General features: G+C 33.1%; 1 protein-coding gene across 4 annotated transcripts; it reads right to left on the bottom strand.

The window, feature by feature from the left end:
- Positions 1-4,028: 4,028 nt before the first annotated feature.
- Positions 4,029-13,523, bottom strand: LOC109341707 (cactin-like). 4 transcript variants are annotated; one of them, XM_019579657.1, is made up of 15 exons: positions 13,363-13,523; positions 12,741-13,100; positions 12,554-12,645; positions 11,013-11,112; positions 10,302-10,373; positions 10,051-10,113; positions 9,824-9,964; positions 9,539-9,634; positions 6,248-6,532; positions 6,027-6,165; positions 5,774-5,922; positions 5,141-5,317; positions 4,520-4,786; positions 4,279-4,443; positions 4,029-4,214 (listed from the first exon to the last, which is right to left on the bottom strand). In XM_019579657.1, the coding sequence occupies exons 2-14, from the start codon at positions 13,062-13,064 to the stop codon at positions 4,324-4,326; spliced, it is 2,025 nt and encodes a 674-aa protein (XP_019435202.1). In that variant the 5' UTR covers positions 13,065-13,100; positions 13,363-13,523; the 3' UTR covers positions 4,029-4,214; positions 4,279-4,323. The 4 variants fall into 4 exon arrangements, with proteins under 4 accessions (XP_019435202.1, XP_019435201.1, XP_019435200.1 ...); XM_019579656.1 differs by having other exon boundaries at positions 4,029-4,219; positions 4,290-4,443; XM_019579655.1 differs by having other exon boundaries at positions 4,029-4,443.
- Positions 13,524-22,833: the final 9,310 nt, after the last annotated feature.

Raw genomic sequence — 22,833 nt, 5'->3', positions numbered from 1 at the left:
TTAAAAATTATTATTTAATAAATCAATTTAAAAACATTTTTAGAATGTATTTTTTTTATACTTTTTAAAAAAAATTCAATATTTAAATTTACCTATAAAGTTATGAAATGCAACAGTGTAAGTGAGGTCAGAGATACTCTATTATGTAATTATGCATTTTTCTTGTGTTCAATTATGACATAAAAATGTTATACCAATCCTTATTGAAACTTTTTGTAAAAATACTTTGATAAAAAAAGATAATACTATTGAAGGAATCATTTTGTTCGAAATAGAGTAGTTTATATTACTAGTATCAAAATCGGTTCGTGCCGGCTAGTCCAACCGGTAAATCGATCTTAATACCGCTATGATGAAATATTTATACCGGTCATGCAATTATACTAGTAAAAACTGGTCATACTGACCGATTTTCAATTGAACTGTACCGGTCATACCGACTGGTTTCATTTAAAATTATTTTTTTTAATAAAAATGATTTCTTTTTACCAAAATATTAATAGAGATGATCTAACACACAACTAATACATTTTTTATACATCTAAAACATGATCTACATATACATTTTTTTTAACAAGTAGTACAAATAAAAATAAAAATAGTTATTTTTTCTTTATTGATTTTTCAACATTAATATTAGTATAAAATATATGTATATCTAGTGTCACCGGTATACAGTTTAATTAGTGAACCACTGATTGAACCACAAAAACACTATACCATTACTCTGACGAATTTGATGACCGGTACGATATTAATAACATTGGTTTATATTTTGGACATCGAGTTTACCTTGCAAAGTTGGATCTATATGTTGCTTTATGAGAAAAAATATTTTGTTTTTATTTTTTTGGATGGATTGGGTATCCATCCAAATAGATGTACCAATGGATATCTATTATATATAATGAATGGATTTGAAATCACATATTATTAACATTATTCATTACAATATATCAATTTAAGTTTATTTGCTCTAACAGATGGATTTAGATGAATTTAATTTAGTTAGATTTTGGATAATTTTGTCACATCTAATTTCATCATTTGATTTAATTATAGGCTTCGTATTTTGAGGATAAAATTAGGGGTGAGTAGGACTTGATTAAACCCACTCACCTGGTTTGACTTGGTCGCGATTGGGTCCGAATATGGTTAGATTTATCGAGTCTAGAGCTGGTTTGAGTTCAAATCTAACTTAATCAATATTTAGGGTCGAGTAAGAAACAAACATATTTATATGCGTGTCTATTCAATTATGTACAAAGTAATGACATCTCTTGGTCAAAAGTATCATTGATTCTCTAATTTTTCATTATATATACATGATTGATAATATATGAACATGATTAATAATATACATATGCATATTATTTCATATGTCAAATTACATATTTATAATAATAAATCATTATCTAAAAGGATATGTATTATATTTAATTGGGTATAAGGTCGAGTTCGGAATCAAAAATTGATCCAATCAATATTTGGGATTGCATTAGCTTCAGATCCATGACTAGGTTCTGGTTAAAAAATAAATCGACCAACATTTAAGATTCGGTAAGAGACAAGTCTTACTTAACTCATGCTCACTCTACTTAAAACTACTTGTGAATAGTTCATTAACTCCAACCGGTTTGCACGCCCTCCCCTTATTATCACTAAACAATTTATCTATATTATAAAATATTAAATTTAATTTGAGAAAAAAAAGTGTATATATTAAGAGTTTTCTCACATTCAACATTCAATTACTATTCATTTGTTAAGTATGTTATAGTGAATAATGTATAAAAGACTCTAACACTTTAAGCGAGTAGTTTTTATACTCATTTAATTTTTTGTTAAAAAATTATAGATAACAAAAATGAAAAATGAACGAGTGTCACACCCAACTAAAAAGGTGTTAAAAAGCTAGCCAATTATAAATTAAAGCAAGGAAGTATATATACATGTAAAAAAATATAAATTTATGCTCTGTTATTTTTTTAATTGATCATGTAATCTTTTTATTTCTTTTGAATCTAAAATTTACAATTTCACTAATGAAAATTGAAAAGGTATACAAATTCCTCTATTTATTTGAAATTGTAAATTAAAAATATATCTTACTTAAAAGATAATAGAACAAGTTATGTGGCCCAGTTGAAAACATACAGAAAATAACTAAAAGGGTCTATCTAGGTAAAAAGCATCTTATGGGTCCAACTTGAAAACAGAAAATTAATTAGATATTCAATATAGAATAACTAGACATTCCTAAAAGAATACAAGGAAAAAAAACTCCGCACTTGTAAAGAAAACTGTAATTGTTCAAGTCAATTGCTTCCAAACAAGAAACGATGCTTCATTATTGCTCTCCCTATTTCCATTCAAAATGGAAGGAAAGGAAAAGACAGGAAAGAAAATTGAAAGAATAAAAATGAGTAGAAAGTGAGATAAAAAGTTAGTTGTTTGGTTTAGAAGAAAAAAGAAGGAAAGAAAGTTATAACTTTTCTCTCATGTTAAAGTGAAAGGAATGAAAAATAATTATGTGTCAAATTACATAAACACCCCCGAATAAAAATGTGACATTAAAATGTTATTATTTTTACTACTTTGTTTTTAGCATGTATTATCATAATTGTTCAACTTTTTGTACACTTTCAATTATCTTAACTTAGATAAAATTATTATATCATGTATTTCACACAAGGAAGACACAGTCGATCTATTTGAAACATTTGTAATAAACTTTGAGTATCTATTTTGAAAATCATGCAATAAAATAAAAATATTAAACACACTTGACATAATATCAATGAACATAAAATATATCACATTCATAACAAAAAAATATTTGGTCATCTCCAATTTACATAGCTCAACATTACACCTTAGTTACATATAAACTATGATGTATCAAATATCAACCACTCCATATGATTTTCACCTGCAAAATAAAATGAAACATAATTATTAACCAAACATGTGAAATATCCACCACTCCATGTGATTCTCACCTACAACATTACACCTTGATTACATATAAACTATGAGATTGATGTTTATTTTTGTGAGGAAGAAATAGAAAATAAATGAAGAGAAGAAAGTGATCAGACAAATAACGGTATTTGGGACCGGACCGGACCAAGGTTATTGGGACCGGACCGGGCCAAGGTTATTGGGACCGGACCAGACCAAGGTTATTGGGGCCGGACTGTACGGTCCAACCGTCACCCGCTTAAATAGACGATCACATACACCCTGAAAACCGGGAACCCTTTCCAAGCCGTTTTGGGCAGTGGGAACGCCGGTCCAACTGGTTTAGACCGGGTAAAACCGTAATAACCTCGTTGGTTAAATCGATCGGCTATAAGAAATTAAAAAAAAAAAACACAATGCAGTAAAAATGTAACTGCACAACAGTGCACAACAATTCTTCTTGCATTATACAAAACATGACATGGATAAGTACGTTATTCACATATTTTAATTAATTATATAATATATGTATATATGATTATATATGATATTATAATATTGTCCGGTCCGATCGGACGGCCTAACCGGTTATAACCTATACTTGACCTCTTTCGGTTTGATATCCAATTCGGGTTTTACAACATTGATATTTCCATAAAAAATATACTTTCCCACCACTTTTCCACTCATATTTGGGGGAAATTTTTTTAGCATTGGTCCCACATTTTTTCTCTCCTCTTTTCCTTTGTGAACCATGGAAAAGTTATTTTTCCTCATTTTTTTTTCCTTCCACCCCTTTTCATTCCTTCCATTTCTCCCGTACCAAACACAGCCTATGTCCGCCACCGTTAATTCTTTCAACTTCTAAATTTCATCTACTCTTTTTAATAAATAAGTTTAACTAATTTCACACATTAATAAAATAAGACAAAAAGTCAATGAATTGTTTTAATTTAATAAAAACATACAAATAATTACAATTACTATTTAGCACATAGTACATAAGAAATAAAAATGGGATTAGAAGTATATAACTGTAGTTAAATTTACTTAGATTTGAAACCAAAAATTGTTAAATTTTTTTGTTTATAATTGAAATAGAGAAAGTAGTGTGTAACATCAAAACTACACCAATCAAATGTTGCTTATAGTAAAATTTGAAGAATTCTTCCAAATATAAAAACGAAAGCCAAGGTAAGTTCAACAGACAGATGCCTACAACTTGTATAAAACAAAGTAAATTACAATCTCTCACTTCTCTGGACAGACCTTCTGTGTTTAGTCCAAACTGTAAACTTCCCAGACATCAATAGCCTACCTGCTACCTTAACCTCCCCAGAAACCGAACCACTGCTAAAATCACCGGCGGTAGCGGTGGCGCTTGAAATTGAAGTACACATGAAGAATTCCACGTTCAAATGTGCACTTAAAACCTTTCTTATGAGAATACTCCCATTCTTTGTTTACAATGCGGAAAGCCTGCCATGGAAGGGATAGTAAGTAATTTGGTTGAAAAATAAAAAATCCTCAGACCATTAAGTGCGTTTAGACTTACAATGTCTTCGTAGGGTGGCCCTGCATGGAAACTTATAATGCAAGTCTCACCATTGCTACCATCCTTCTCAATAGTGTAAGTAGGAGCTTTTGTCTTGTCTACTAGGTCTGGGTAGAAAATATTAAATTTATAACCTTGAACAACCTTGGGAGGTGGATTGTCATGATCATAGTGAGTCTGGTTATATTTGTTCCACTCATATCCGGTGTGCACACGGTTGAAATACTTTGGCTTCCTGGGCCTGTATTTGTCATGCCACCAATAAACCTGCTCCAACATTTACCAAATCTGTCAGAAATTTTTAAGGATAAAGAGAATATAGTTAACTAGCATTTTAATTCTGAAGTTATTAAAATATACCATTGAAAGAACATTTACACCTCTAAACTCAACTTCATCAATGGAGAGAAGCAACTAAAGGCGAACTGAGATGATAGGACAACATTTATACAGATTCACAAAGCTCTCTATGATATGATAAGCACTCATCTTATAATATTACTCTCAAAAACCCAAAACTTTGTATTCCTACTAACTAATAACTACATATTTTTCTGATATCAAGCATTGAAAATTCTAAATTTCACAGTGAAAATCATACAAATAGCCGGGACAGGGTACCTGTGAATCGAGATTCACTTCGGCACCAGATCCAAACACTGCATCTCCATCTTCCATAGCTCCCATAGCTTTCATGGCCTTCATCTCAAAATTATCTTCTTGAGCAGCAGGTGTTGATGCTATCGCTTCCTGAATTCGTCTCCGCTGCTCTTCTAATACAGCCATTCGATTCCGCTCCTGTAAATGTATCATTGTCGAAATTAGAGGGTTTTGGTAGAGAAGTAGAAAAGGAGATAATTTAGCTAATCAATAATATGATATTGATTTCATTTTAATTGATGTGATACAAATGATAACAAAAAAGAAAGCACTGATCCCTATTTATACAAGGGGTTGGCTTAAGTAGTAGACTCCTAACCCTGATGAAATTCAAATTAACTTGCTAAAGGTGAGATAAAATCCCGAAGAATACGATAAGATTCCAAAGATACAGTAACATCCCTGAAATAAAATAATGTATACTAATCTATATTTGTATTGTTACACCTCTAAGATATTCTGCATATATTTAAACAACCATCATGGTCAAGTTAATGATTAAATAATTTTTTATTTTGGTGCAAGTAATATAAACATTATGTGTGTGTGTGGGTGGCTCATTGTGTTTTTAAAAACAATGTTTAATTTGATTACCAGTATAGCCCTGTCCTCTTCAGGGTCAATAGCTTCCTCACTTTCATCACCATGAAACAGTTCCGGTGAAAATGACCCAGCCTCATCTTCAGCTTCTTGATCCTCTTCATTAATGGGCTCTGGTGAAAATGATTCATTTGCAGGCCGTACTATAAAATAGAATCAAACAAATATCAGCCTGGAATTTGGGATGGGGAAAGAATATAAAAGTCTATGTTTCACGAACAACTACATAATGATAAAAAGCTGATACCTTTAACATATTCTTCTTCAGTATCGTCCTCTGATTTGATAATATGAGCATCTTCCAATTTATCTGCACCCTCCAATGGTTGTTCAAGCCATTGCAAATGCTTGCGTAACATTTTAGCATGAATTTCCTTCAAACAAGCCTGTATTTGCAGCAATTAAATAATGGAATGAAACAATTAAAGATGTTTAGCATAACAGAGAGGGAGATGTGATGGAGGTTACCTTGGCCTTATATATTTGGAGGTGTTTTAAAACGGCCTCCCAGTACTCAACCACCTTTGCTGTACCAGTACGCATCTCTGACTCAATATGCAACTCTAAAGCTATTAATTCTGCGTGTGTCTTACCCTGCAAAAGCCTCTTCACATCTGGCTCAACACTGGAATGCAGACCCCTTTCCTCTGCAAGCAGCTCAGCCGGAGGTTCTTCCCCGCGTACTCTAGCACGATCAAGTGCATCCTTTTTTCGAGCTTCAGCTAGCTCCCAATCACATACCAAAAGGAGTGCCTGTGTGAAGATATTGACCAATAAGTCATCAACTTTGAACATGTATTATGACAGACTAATTCAGTGCCAGGATCCATAAGATTACATGTTAAGGATGCCACCCACAATGGCCATATGACTATGAGTTAACTGAAAAAGAAGACGAAAAGGCTAAGAAAGTCCCAAAGTACATTTAGGCACCAGTTCATAGGAATAATGATGCTCCTATGTGCATATAAGGCACAAACATAACAAGAATGAAAATACCTGCATGCCTGTGTAAACAAGAATAAACGAACAAATTGGAAGAGAAAGGTGCAATGACACTGTAAAGGGGAAGGGGTGTTAGGGGGAATCAAATTTTTAAAGGGGGCAATGTGTCATTGAATCCTTTAAATTTTGAAAAAAATAAGATTGGAGAGGACAAAGATACAGGCCATCTCTTCTCCTTCAAGCTATATGCTCCCATTGGAGTGATACACTTGATGTAAACCCTCCTAGGGCAACCTTTGAATCCAAGGGCAAGAGAGGTCATGAAGATCATATTACTAGGGCCAAAGCCAAACAGGACCATCTAAGGTCACAAAAGACTCATTTGACTGTGGAGATTCCATGAAGGAAGGACATTTATGTCCTTAGGTATTTAGTTATCTTAGTTTATTTTTATTTGCATTGTTATAAATAAATGAGAGTTTATTCTCATGTAGGCTTAGGAATTTATTTTAGTCTTACGAGTTTAGTTCATTTGATGTCAAGTATGTTAGTATTTAATTCATATAATATGGGGTTGGGAATTTATTAATTTAATTCCTTTGTATCATGGTCCATTAGTGGCCAACTAGTTAACCTAGGCTTTGGGTTAAAAATGGCACGTCTAGACAATAGGATCAACATGGCACGGCTAGGACAAATGGAAATCAAAACATGATCAATTCTTACAAGGCATGTCATAGCTCAAGACAAGGTGGCATGAAAATAGGAAGGATGTAAGAGTACAAGAGGGCACGGCTACAAATATGGAGTGCAAAGCTTAAAAGATAAATAGGGAGATTTATTCAATTTCCTTGGCCAAATCAGATTGGGTTTAATCAACATATGGTTACTCCTCATGATAAGGCAAGGCACAAATTAAGGGGATGATAAGAGGCTGATTGGAACAAGTCAAGGCTCTACTTGACTTTCAATTTCAGAACCAACTCGTGGCTATACTTAAGGAATGAAGATAAGATGATCAAGTCCACTCAAACAAGGAAATTCTAGGATTAAATTCAGCCAAATTAATTAGAGGGTTTTTCAAGGCTGATTCAAATTCAAATCTTCAACCATCCAAAACTCAAGACCAAGTCATACTTCCAGGAATTCAGCCAACAACTCCAAAATCCCAACCAGATTTATTTTCATGATTAATTAGGAATTTTAATTTCGAAAATTAATTAGGAATTTTATTATTCAAAGTTAATTAGTTTTAGGACTTAGTCTAAGTTTTAATTAGGTTTTTAATTATTATTTTCGTTTTATTTTTTCAAGGGAGCCTAGTTGCTTGCCTATTTATGTAATCAGATTGCTTTAATGAAATTAAGTTGAATTTGATTAAGAAATTAAAGTGTTTTAGTTGAGAAGTGTCTCCTAAACCTAGTTTGGCTGTGGCTACCATTGTTGAGTTCTTATCAAGCTTCCTTGCTTGTGGCGAACACCATCCGCTTATCAAGTCTCCTTGCTTGTGGCGCTTCCCCCTTCATTCCTTTTCCACCTTCACCAGTGCCTCACACACAACATAAATTCCATCACATAAATTCCAATTCAAAACCATAGCATTTATCTTCCCTAATCTATACAGCCAAGATCACCTTGAAACTATATATCCAAGCAGAATCCAACCAAGCCCTAAACCACAAAATTCAACCCTGAACTAACCCTACACACATACCCCAAGCCAAACAGCCACAAATCCTAACCTTCACACATAAAGCCAAGATCTTTACCACTAAATTAACCAACCCTAATTACCTATACCATTCCGCAGCCAAAACTCTACAAAACCCTAACCTACAAATACAAATCGTGACCTAAGACCTACAAACCCAAACACATACATTCCTACCAAATTATCCTACATATAACAACCAAAAAGTGACCTAAAACCCTAAATATTTCTAAAACCGAATCCTAATTAAAAAGCTCAAAACTTTCAAGCTAAAAACGATCCTAAATCAAAGGCATCCCTTAGAGGTTGTCATCAACACTCTCCCCCACCTTTCTTCCATTTTGTTACCTAAATCTACGCTGAGTTACACCAAGGGTTGAGCTTTCCTTGATGAATGGTATTTACATCAACTTGGAACCTACTATATATGCATATACAACTACAAATATAGTAATAATAAGCAACAATATAAATATGAAATACTATCATTTCAAAAAAAACTGAAATACTAGCATTTTTTATTTCTTTGATGCAATTATATTAGTAGGGTTAAAATCTTCATGTAATGGACTAATGATATATCACAATAATAAATGAATTTCATTGGGAAATAATCTACTAATAACAAAGAAACACAATATACAGATAACAAAAATATTAACAGATAAAGATCCAATAAAGCATATTCTTTATCTATCATATTGCCTTCAACTTATATTTTTTGTTTTGACGTATATGATCACCCAAATCATTCAAGTTGCTGATAAATTGAGTACACAAATACTTATGTTGAACGAAATTATATTATTACAAATTATCACAATCAAAAGATATTAATTTTAAGCACTATTAAACTTGAACTTAAACTGTTTCGGTCTTTTGAATTATTTTTTAATTAAACAGTGATTTCTAAATCAAGTCAGAAACATGATCCTTTATCCCACAACTAGATAAATATGAAGTAATAATCATATCCTATTATCAGTAGAACATAAAATAAAATGATTTTATCATTAACTAGATATGGAAGAATTCATTTAGCCAATAATTATTCTGTAGAGGACTATAAAGTAACTAAATAAACAATGGAAAAAGTATGATACCTCCCAGTATTCGACATGGGTTGGTGTGGCCCTGTCAAGGTCCAGATGCATTTTTATGTCATCACGAAGCTCTTCCGTTTCTTTCGCTGTCAATCCCTGTGCACATAGATGCCAAATCATTATGTAACTTGTCCAACAATGTTGACAATTAAAGCTCACAATCCTTGGTCATAAAAAGTGACAGGGTACAATAAGTTTTTAAGATCTGTACTAAATTATAAACTAAAAAATACAACAGTAAAAGGAAAAGGAAGATGAAAATGATATAAAACTAATTTTTTTAACCTTGAAGACCATGTAGGGCTCATTTAATTCAATATCCCAATCATTGGAGCCATCGAGATGCTTGGTTAGGACATCAATTGGTCTGGCACGCCCTTCACGTAATCTAATCTCAGACCTAACCTTGCTTTGATCAAAATGAAACTGCATATGACATTGTCTTCATCATGAGATTGTCAACACTATATTAAATAAATAATACCAAATGGAAGAAATTCAAGGAACCATACCTCATCTTCTCTTTTTTCCCAGTCCTGGAACTCAGCTCGAGCACGTTCTCTAGCTAACAAGGCCTGAAAAAGGTAAATCCGAAAAGATAATATAGTCTATACACTACAAAGGCTAGGGCATAATAGGTAGGTCAAATTAGACCATAGCCACGACAGACAGGCCCTACCCAGAAACATGATTGTGATAAGAAGAATTTTACCACTAACAGATTAAAATGACAACTATTAACAATTTATGAGAATGGACTTACCATTTCTTCCTCACGCTGTGCTTTCTCAAGTGCCCGTTCCTCTCTTCTTTTCTTCACCTTCTCAATTTCAGCCTGAATTATATTTTTTAACAAACAACTTAGTTAATCTGTAATGGTAGAGAGTGGGAATATTAGTTTGTCGGCCATGTCACATAACACAGTAAGTCTGGGTGGCAAGAACCAAAAAGCTATCAGAAGCAAAAGAAATAAAATATAGCTTTAGAAGTTGAAGACTAAAAAAGGATCTTAGCTAGTATGGAACCACAAATCAAGATGAAAATATAGAAAATTAGAAGAACTCTAGATATCCTATTCTTGCAAGCAGATATATCTTTTTGATATTTGGCTAAAGCATTGCGTTTCCTCTAAAAGGAAGCGAAGAATCATATGACACAACAGAAATTTTTTTAGAAAAAAATGGTTTTCTTCTGAGTGAATATCATCATGTTCTGATTTATAATTAAACCAGCGATGTATTCAACACCACAGTTTTCCCCATTATTTGTACAAGGAATGCCACAAAATAAGAAAGCATATTCCAACTTGATAGAAATTTAAAAGTTATGATGAATTACTGATGATATATCATATGATGACCTCGCAGTCCTTCCATAGGACAATGGTAGGGAAAACAGTCTTAAAATTAGTGCAACGGTACTGGGTATTATATACATTATACAAAAAAGTAATATTCATGGAGAAAATGCATACCATCCTTTCCCTCTGTCTCTTTTTCTCAGCTTTAACAGAAAACTCATCAAGAGGTACACCATGAAAAACATCACGCTCAATCTTCTTCCTCCAAACAAACCTAGAAATAGCATATTTCTGTGAATATGAAATTGGTAGGCATCACTCAACTACAAATACATTAATATCCAGTAAAAAACAATGAACACTTCTATGACATAACTAATTTCATAAAATTGTTGTAAGTAAATATGGAAAACAAAATAAATATAAAAATAACTTATAGTAAACAACAAACTGGTTAAAATAAAAGATAACAAGACTGACAATATTCATATTAAGGTTTTTCAATTGTTTTCTTGTTCAATAGCCTATAGCCCTGCAAAATAAATTTGTCCAACAGCACGCAATAGAATCTCTGGTATAATTTTGGATGAAACAAGTCGAATCATCTATCAAAAAAGTTGCAGCTTTGATTCATAATGGATAATTCTCAAATTTACCACATGATTTAATCTTAGAAACTTGAGCACTTCAACAATTATTCCCACAGACTCAACCCACGAAAAAGTGGGAGGAGAGAGAAAGAGAAAAAATGGCACAGCAAAACACAGTTAAAAAATAGGGCACTTAAACAACCATTGAAATGCACTGCACAAGGATATCTGTAGTTATAAGAAAACTTAGGGCACTTAAAACGACAAAACACAGCACACAAGGTCAAGGATATGTGGAGATTTTTAAAAAAAAAAAGAAGTCCATAAAAACCTGAACTTTATGCCTTTTACAACTAATCACTATGAACTATTTTTTCTTCCTAATTACCCCTTCAACTTTCTATTAGTGAAATTGGTCTCTTCATAAAGATAATGTTAAATTACTAACAGCAACATTTTTTGACTCGTGCATTGTTTTTTTAATTTTGGTTGTCATATCATTATTATTCAATTTCAATAAGGGCACTTATAAAGGAATAATAGAGAGAGAAAGTTTTAAATGAAAAGCAAAGCATTTAATACAATGGGAATTCAAAAAGATTTACAGTTCACTTTTAAGTTTTCTATCTTTTTTGGTGAATAAACTTCTCTATCTTTGATTCCTAACAAGTGTCACCTGAAACTCAACTATTTGATAAGCACTAGGAAGCACGATATATATATATGAGGCATGCATATGAACAATACATATATGTTGATACATAAAATATATAGATGAAACATTGAAATTTATGAATAGGCCCTGTCTTGGTCTTTCAATGTAGGAGAGTGAGTTGGTCTTCTCCACAATGGGAGAAGCAACAAACCACATAAATGGTTTGACACTACACCTTGACCCAAAACCTTAAACCATCAGGTTTATGGATTCATCCACTTTTATGTTCCACACTTCTCTTATTCCTTATCACTGTAGGACTTTTATTTTCCAATAGAAAAGTATCTGATGCAATATGCATAAGATATCGGTACGGCAACATTTTCTAAAGTATTGGTACTACATAATCATACAGAAACAATATTAACGCAAGACAGAGAAACAAAAATTAGGAGAAGAGGGAAACTTACCTCTCATTAAGGTTAGAATCACCAAATGGATTTGAGTCATTCGAATACCCTGATACTGTATGAGTCTTTAATTTTTTAGCAGCTTTCAATGCCTGTCACGAAAACAAGAATATCATAACATCAACACCACATACCTCAAATGAAAGCATGAATAACAATCATGGATGGTAGAGAATCAAGTTCAAACCTTTCTCTGGGCCTTTTTCGCCACATACTGAGCTACTTCTTCATCAGTGATTTTCCGGGAAGGCTTCTTCTTCTTCCCACCCCTATCACCACTATAATCACTGTCACTGTCATCATAGGAACTATCCGAGTCCTGCCTGCCTCGCCTCTTCCGTGATGAGCGATCACTGCTGCGGCTGCGATGACTTCTTCTCTTAAGTCTAAGGGACCCCCTTTCAGGAGAAGAATCACGGCTGTCTGAGTCATCGGACCGGGAAGAATGTGACTCTGATGCAGAGTCATATGATTTTGTTCGTCTTCTTTCTTTCCTACTCTTGCTACCCATCTTCTATTATTCTACTATTGTGCTCAAATTATAATGCTGAGAAAATCAACAACATAAAGTTATAAACTAACAACTAAGTTACAAAACAGTATAGAAGTTTCTGAGTAACATTATAGTTATGCAATAACAGGAATCAATGAAAAATCTCATTAATTATTCAATTCAATCCATCAGAAGGAAAATTACAGAAATACTTCGGTAATTCTTCCTTAAAATAAATCACATACACAAAATTGTAGAAAATGAAAGAAACGAGTTAAGAATGTGAAGTAAATAATGAGGGGAAAAACGAACGAACCTTTGGCGTAGAAAACGGTTTTCAATGAAAGAGGAAGAAGACAACAATGTGAATAAACGAAGCAGAGAGATTGGGAAATAGGGGAAAGAGAAGTTAAGGCAGTGCCGGAGATTCTAGAAAGGAAGGAAACAGTGTGGGTTGCAAATTATAAATTGAAATTCAAGTTTTCCTTTTTTTTTTAAGTTGACAAATGGGCCTAATCCATTAGACCCAAAAAATGCTACTTTTTTTGGTTACAGGGCTCTTTTTTTTTTGTTAAAGTAATTTAAAAAAATACTACTAAATACTATACTCGTTTGTTAATTAAGTGTGAATCATCATAGTTATATCATTTCATGTAACATCACTAATCAATCAGAAAAATACTTAATTATTAATTTTTTTTATTTAAATATAAAATTTTCAATCAATTACAACAAGTGACATATAGAGTAATATATTTCTAAGACATAAAATGTATTCTCAATTAAGTGTACGAGGATCTCATTTATCAAGGTATATGTGAATATTTTTAAGTATGTGATCAGGTATTGAAATTATTTTTAAGTGGGTAAACAATATAGGCTCGGTGTGTTTTATAAGACAAAGTTTGGCTTGATTACACCCCTTATGTACAACTTAAGTTTGCATTAGACTCCTTAAGCCTATACATAAGGTACATGTGTATATGTTTAACTTTAAAACTTCTTCTCAAGATATTAATTGAAACTTTTCCTTTAAAAATAGGGGTTTTACCTAATTTATAGTAGGAAATATGAAATGATAATTTATGATTCCATTGGCAAGAACCTTACTTGAGCCATAAACAAATTTCTTTAATTTGTAAACTATTTTCTTTGCACATTCCTTTTCAAATTTTTATGATTGCTCATATATATTTTGTTTCATCAATATTATCATTGAGAAACGTAGTACTAAAGTTTATGTAATGAAAAAAAATGTCTCATGCGCACTTTTTTAAAGTAAATAACCCTTTGAAACAATACAAACATCATATGTTTCAAAGAAAGACACATCTAATATCATACCAAATTACCCTTTGAGACCATTTGGTCTTAAATATCTATTTACTGTTAATGAGCATCAAAGATCCCAAATACCATATTCTTGTATGGGCTTAACCATTTTATTCATGGAATTAATATATTTGTAAAAGTTGGAACTCTGCACATCTTAAAAGAAGTTGATTAAATCATCCCCCATCTCCTCATTGTCATTTCCACTCAGAAAATATACTTAATGCCATTTTTTTATCTTCTCATTCTAACAACATAACATTATTGCTTAACAACATCAAAACACAATTATGATATAAAATTTATTTGGAAAAAATGTTTAATAAATATAATATTGCATTATAATTATGAATTAACAACATAATATCACTACTTAATAACATAATATTAAACTTACATGTTAGCATGACATTACTGGAATCAACAATATAAAACTATAGTTACAAATAACATGGTATTATAATTATATATATATATATATATATATATATATATGAGGATTTAGAAATTGTGGGTGTATTTGTTGGCCCTCAAAAATCTTCAATGTGAAGAAGATTTTGTTTCTGATTTTGCATAGGTTTTGATGAAGAAATTAACATTAACAAAAAGAAAAAAGGTTGAAGATCTTGAAGACTTAAAAACATGCTCATCAAGTGAAGAAGATTATATAGCTTTCTAGGTTAATTACTTCTAATCCTAAGTCTCTTTACTTAAGTAATATTCAAATGCTCTTAGGAAATTTTTCAACGTTTTTTAAAAAGTTAACTTGGTTCGAAAATGATTTTAAAAGGTTGAAAACAAATTTTAAAAAAACTAAGTAACAAGTTACTCGAACCGAGTAACATGTTACTGGGATAGGATAACTGAAAGTGCAAAGAGTCAAGACCTACACATTTAAGTCTAATCGAAGTTTTGATAAAGCAAACGTATATACAAGAAAGCTTGAAGATCATACAATAAATAAAGAGTCGAAGACTCATAGGTTACATCTATAGATTTAGGACTTTATTATATTTACTTGTAATTAGATGGCTTAAGAGGATTGCCTTAGTTTGAGTCTAGGTTAGGTTAACCTAGGTGAATAGTTCACTACGAGAGAGATCTTTGTAATCTTCAATAAAGGCTAAGAGGTCTTAGTTCGAGCGATACCGAGGCTGGGGCCGATCGCGAAAGGATAGGAGATCCTAGTAAGAGATTTAGTTAGGTCAAACCTAGGTTGTCAAGCTCATAGGGGCTAAGTAAGGATCAACTTAGTTTTTCTGATTTTGTAATTGGAAGTGTGTTTGTAAAACTCACAAATTGTAATAGTTGAAGAAAAATCTTCCGAGATTAGAAGGGGAGGCCTGAATGTAGTTTGCAGTGGACCACAAACGAACTAGGATAAAATTCTTTATGCACCTCTTTTTAATCCCTAATCTCTTTACTTTCCGTCTTTACTTTGTTGATTAATTGTGCTAATATGAGTTGCATGCTATAATCTGTTTACTGTCTTTCTGTAATATCATTAATCAATTAACTATGTAAAGCTTCGGTAACCTGTAACTTGCTTTGCAAGAAACCAAAGAATCAAGTTGTGCGAGTGTCAGGATAATCGATTATCCACAAGCATAATCGATTATATCCAAGCCCTGTTTAATTGATTAAAGTCCAAGCATAATCGATTATCTACAGTCTGTTTTAGTTTTGCGCAAATATAGGAAAATTGGAACAAGTAATATGCGACATCTATTCAACCCTCCCTTCTAAGTGCATTCTGACCTGCTGATACCGAACAAGTGGTGTTAGAGCCAGTACGAAAGTTCTAGATTGACCGCGTATTCATTCAATCCTAGAGGATGCTAAGATGGGTTCCACAAACTCGTTTGGCAGTGATGAGGCATCCATCAACCGCCCTCCAATTTTTAGTGGCGAGGGATACGCCTGTTGGAAGGTACACATGCAAATATTCATTGAGGCGGTTGACATGAACATTTGGGAATCCATGGTCAATGGTCCTTTCGTTCCACTTCACTTAGTGGATGATGAACCTATGGAGAAACCAAAAAGTTTATGGACCAATGATGAGCACAAAAAGGTTCAGCATAACCTACGTGCCAAAACCATTATCACATCGGCCCTATCATACGATGAATTCTTTAGAGTGTTGCAGTGCTAAAACGCTAAAGAAATGTGGGACACTTTACAAGTGACGCACGAATGCACGAGCGAGGTTAAGCATGCTAGGCTAAATGCACTATCACATGAATATGAGCTATTTTGCATGTTATCAAATGAATCAATTAGTGAAATGCAAAAGCGATTTACTCACATTGTTAACCAATTAGTTGCCCTATATAAAACCTTTGCTAAATGAGAGTTAACTAACAAAGTTTCGCGTTGCCTTGATAAGAAATGGCAGCCGAAAGTAACTGCGATCATGGAGTCGAAAGACTTAGATTCCATGCCTTTAGTGACTCTATTTGGCAAACTCTAGGAACATGAGATGGAGTTTGGGCGTTTGACCATGAACGAAGATTTAGACCGGAAGAAGAAAAAAATCTCTCTCAAAGCAACCAACTCGCAAGATCAAGAAGAGGATGATGATTCTGATTCCTACTTGGACGAAGAAACCATGAATCTCATAGTTTGCAAATTTGGCAAATTTTTGAAAAAGAAAGGGGGATTCAAGAGGTTTTAGAAGAAAGAAGCGTATGACTCAACCAAAAAGGGAAAGTTTCCAAGGAGCGCTTCACTTGCCATGAATGAGGGAAGGTTGGACACATGAGGCTACAATGTCTAGTCTACCTCAAGAAGGTTAAATCCGAAAAGAGCACTCCCCGAGACTTTAAATTAAAAAGAGCATACATCATGTGGGATGCTCCCGAGGAGGAAACTACATTGAGCGCATCAGATGAGGAAGAGTCTGCAAAACTATGCCTTATGGTCAAAACACAAGAAGCTTGTAGCTCTAGTGGACAAGATAATGCAAATGAGGTATATTTCGATACTTCATCGTCTACTGATGATTCCCCTACATATGATGAGTTATATAATGAATTTGTTGAATTACACGAACAACTTAAAAAGCTTGCTAGGATTAGCATTGATAGAAAACGGGTAATCCTACTGCATGAACAAAAAATCATTAGAATGCAAAAAGAGTTAGATGAGTTAAAACTAGAAAATGAAACCTTAGACTTAATCTACTCTTGTAGCTCATGTAATTGCTCGAAATATAACTTATGTTAACCTACTTTATGCAATACTTGCGAGACTTTGCAAATCGAAAAGTTTAACTTAAAAGAAAAACTCACAAAGCTTACATACAATAGATTTAACCTTGACACTTTACTTGCAGAATCTAGAAATCTGGGTAACCACATAGGATTAGGTTATAAACCCCAAACTATCAAGAAAAGACCATATAGGAAACCTGTAATCTATAATCATAAAAAGTCACACTCACATGCCTACTTGTTTCTATTGCGGCACTTATGGCCATATTACAACTTCATGTTATATTAGAAAATATGGTGTGCTTGATGGTTCTAATATTTGGGTGAAGAAGGGACAAAATACCATGGTTACTAACAAAAAGGGACCCAATATCAATTGTGTACCTAAAAAGTCAAGTAATATTTCTTGCAAGTATGCCTACGAACACATGGACATCATTGGTACTTAGATAGCAGGTGTTCAAGGCATATGACAGGTGACAGATCAAAATTACTAGATCTATCACTCAAAGAAAAAGGGTATGTCACTTATGGCGACAAAATCGAGGGAAAATACTCGGAGTTGGAACTATTGGTAATGCTTCTCAAGCTGTGATAGAGAATGTGCTCTATGTGGAAGGCTTGGAGCACAACTTATTAAGCATCAACCAATTATATGATAAAGGTAACAAAGTATCCTTCAATTCTAATTGTTCTATTATTCGTGATATTTTATCTAATATTGTTAAGTTTGTTGGTCATCGTATAAATAACATATACTGTGGTTAATTTGGAGGATGTTACTATATTATTCTCAAAATATTTTATCTCTAGAGAGAATGACATCTGACTTTAGCATAGGCGCGTTGCGCATATACACATTAAACACTTAGATAAATTGTCTTCACTTAATTCGATGCATAGTAAAAAAAATTTAGAGTTTTTAATAAATACGTTATGATTGTAGAAGAATCGATTCATGTTCATTTTGACAAATCTTCTCCAAAAGAGAAGAGGAAGGTTTTGTGTGATGATGTTATAGGTGCTTTGGAAGAAGCATACTCTAAGGACTTGGAAAAGGAAAAAGAAGATAAGGATGATCAAGAAGTCAATGAGGACCATCATGACTTGCCTAGGACCTGGAAAACCAAGAAAGACCATCCACTCGATAAAGCATTAGGTGATATCTCTACGGGGGTGGTAACCTGTAGCTCTTTGCGTAACTTTTGTAATTTCGTTGCTTTCGTATCACAAATAGAGCCTAAGACCATAGTGGAAGCCATTGAGGATGTGCACTGGGGTATAGCTATGCAAGAAGAGCTAAACCAGTTTGAGCGTAATAATGTGTGGGACTTGGTCCCCAAACCAAAAGACCATCCAATAATTGGCACTAAATGGGTCTTTAGAAATAAACTTGATGAATCTAGCTTAATAATACGAAACAAAGCATACCTTATGGCCAAGGGATACAACCAAGAGGAAGGTATCAATTATGATGAAACCTACGCCCCTGTTGCGAGGTTAGAGGCCATAAGGATGCTATTGGCATTTGCATCAATTATGAATTTTAAGTTGTTCCAAATGGATGTTAAGAGAGCCTTCTTGAATGAATTTATTCAAGAGGAGGTTTATGTTGAGCAACCACCTGACTTTGAAAATTATAAATTTCTGAACTTGTCTGTAAGCTTAAAAAGGCACATTATGGCCTAAAGTAAGCTCCTCGAGCTTGGTATGATAGACTGAGCAATTTTCTCTTAGAAAAGGGGTTCGTGAGGGGCAAAGTCGACACAACGCTCTTTATCCAAAAATCAGATAATCATGTTTTATTAGTTCAAATATATGTTGATGTTATTATCTTTGGAGCTACTAATGACCTCCTTTGTAAGGAGTTTTCTGATTTTATGTAGTGTGAATTTGAAATTTCAATGATGGGAGAGCTTACCTTCTTCCTAGGATTACAAATCAAGCAAATGGATAGTGGCATATTCGTTCATCAATCTAAATACTGCAAAGAATTTCTACACAAATTCGAGATGGAAAAAATGCAAAGAAGCATTCACTCCTATGACAACCTCATGCTATTTAGACAATGATGATAGAGGGAAAGCATTAGAGGTAACTAAATATCGTGGGATGATAGGCTTGTTAATATATTTAACTACGACTCGCCCTGATATTATATTTAGTGTTTGCATGTGTGCTAGATATCAAAGTATGCCTAAGGAATCATACTTTACTCCTGTTAAATGTATCATGAGATATTTCAAGGGAACCCTTAATATGGGACTATGGTATCCTAGGGATGCCTCACTATCCTTGGTAGGTTATTCAGATTCTGACTTTGCTGGGTATAAACTAGATCATAAAAGAACTAGTGGAACTTGTCACCTATTAGGTAGCTCCTTAGTGTCATGGCATAGCAAGAAGCAAGATTGTAGAGGTAACTAAATATCGTGGGATGATAGGCTCATTAATATATTTAACTGCGAGTCGCCCTGATATCATGTTTAGTGTTTGTATGTGTGCTAGATATCAATGTATGCCTAAGGAATCACACTTTACTTTTGTTAAATGTATCATGAGGTATTTAAAGGGAAACCTTAATATGGGACTATGGTATCCTAGGGATGCCTCACTATCCTTGGTAGGTTATTACGATTCTGACTTCGCTGGGTGTAAACTAGATCGGAAAAGAACTAGTGGAACTTGTCACCTATTAGGCAGCTCCTTAGTGTCATGACATACCAAGAAGCAAGCTTGTGTTGCTTTATCCACCACCGAAGTGGAGTACATTGTCGTCGGTGTATGTTGCGCTCAAATCCTTTGAATGAAGGAGCAACTTATGGATTTCGGTCTCTCTTTGGAAAAGATACTGATTAAATGCGACAATACAAGCGCCATAAACCTATCCGAGAATCCCATCTTGAATTCTAGAACTAAGCATATAGAGATAATGCATCATTTTTTGCATGATCATGTACAAAAAAGTGATTGTGTACTTGAATTTGTTGAAACAACTAAACAACTAGCTGATATTTTCACCAAGCCCCTTCCACATGACTCGTTCTTTGTTCTTAGAAGATAACTTGAAATTTTTGATGAAAAATATCTCAACTAGTTTGATTTATGGTGTTTTGTGCCTTTTATATGATAAATGTGCTTATCTATATGTTGTATGTAAATGTGTTTTTCCCTTTATGCTTGATAAATTGCATTCGTGTTCACATGATTAAAGTGTTAGAAGTTCGTAACTCTGTATAGAATAGGTTCCAAGGTTAAGAGTCTTAACATACCAGTGTTAATCTAAAAAACATACTGAAATCTGCACTTTTACTTATTTTAATCGATTACCTTGTATGATAATCGATTAAACTGAGTTCCAGTAGCTTAAATTTTTAACGTCTCTATCTTCAATCGATTAAGTATTCCTTTAATCGGTTAACTAGGCTTAGTTGCATAAGATTTTAACAGGTCTTAATCGACTAACATAAGCCTTAATCAATTAAGGATAGTAAAATACAACAGATTCAACATGTTTTTGGAAAGTTTTTTCAAATCCTAAAATCTCAATTCCTACCTTTTCTCTCTCCAGTCGTGAAATTGATCTTTTCCTTCACTATAGTAATCCAAAACAAGTGTGCTTAAGCCTTCATGTTATTTTTAAGCATTGTGATATTTTGGCTTGTAATATGTCGTTAAACTCTATTTCGGTACTTGTTTCTTAAATTTCGTAAATATCATGCTACGTTGGACAATTGTTAATTATGTCGAATGGTTTATGAATTTTGGTTTTATGAGTATCCTGACCATATCTTGCGTGTATGCCATATGTGTTTGATTAATACATGCTTAACCTGACTATATCAGAATTGTTAACCATTCCTAATTGAATATTTACATGCTAGATGTGTCATATAAACTTGGTTCATATGTTGTTTTTTGTCAGTTTAATCGATTAACTGCCCTCAATAATCGATTAAATGTAGAGATTTTGTGCATATGTTCAATTTTCTAAAAATTGGTTAATCAAAACAAAGCTTGTACTTTCTGATTAATTACAGTTTCTTATCACAAATTTTACATCTCTTCTTACTTTTGACCATCTATTATCACTTAATTGTCTACACTTTTTGATAATGTCAAAAGGGGGAGAAATGTTGTTTTGTCGTTTGATGTGTTTCTAGTTGATGAGCTTCCGTATGCAAGTTTGCTACCTTGTGTGTATTTCACCTCATAGCTTGGTTGAGGGGGAGCAACACAACTTTGATATATAACCAACCTAAGCAAACACATGTTGATCATCATCAAGCTTATCAAACAAGAAATTAGTGAAGTGTTTGTCATCATTAAAATGGGGGAGATTGAAAGTGCAAAGAGTCAAGACCTGCACATTTAAGTCTAATCGAAATTTTGATGAAGCAAACGCATATACAAGAAAGCTTGAAGATCATACAACAAGCAACGAGCCGAAGACTCATAGGTTGCATCTATAGATTTAGGACTGTATTATATTTACTTGTAATTAGAAGTCTTAAGATGATTTTCTTAGTTTGAGTCTAGGTTAGGTTAACCTAGATAGAAAGTCTCACAAGAACTAAATTATATCAAAATTAAAAATGAGACATAACATCTAGATATCTTATGATAAATAGGCTCATGCATACACGTACATAGTTTCGTGCATTAAAGTTAATATATTTTGAAAAGCTATGTAAAGCATGTGCATATCATATAGGTAGTTCACCATACATTTCTTACATCAAAGAAAAATATTTTTAACTCAGTATAATTTATTAAGTAGTTAGTATAATCGATTATCTAGAATTTAGTTACTAACTAATCTGATACTATTAGCATGCTAATCGATTAAGACACCATACAATCGATTAAGACATAATTGAAAACTGATTTTTAATAGCCCGTTAATTGATTAAATGGAAGGATAATCGATTAATATCAGTATCAGTAGGATTAGTATAAATTCTATAATTCTTGGCAATGTGGCATAACTTGCATATTTCAAAAATTGTTAGAGAGCATACATGTTCATAGATTGCATTGCAGTGAGAGAGTGCATTTAGAAAACCTAGGGAGTGAAACCATTTCGATTTAGGCTTAGAGAGTAATATCATTGCATCTAGTCTATAGTTTTCTATGCATCAAATTCTTGCATCTAGTTCTTGATTTCTTTGAGAGATTTGTGAGGAAAATCTTTTTCTAAAAAGATTGTGAATCATTTTTAGAAAACATCATGCATTAAT

The sequence above is a fragment of the Lupinus angustifolius genome, unplaced genomic scaffold, assembly GCF_001865875.1.
Source record: "Lupinus angustifolius cultivar Tanjil unplaced genomic scaffold, LupAngTanjil_v1.0 Scaffold_590, whole genome shotgun sequence".
Classification (NCBI taxonomy): domain Eukaryota; kingdom Viridiplantae; phylum Streptophyta; class Magnoliopsida; order Fabales; family Fabaceae; genus Lupinus; species Lupinus angustifolius.
Note: the sequence above shows the minus strand (reverse complement) of the source record. Positions and strands in the feature narration are given on the sequence as shown.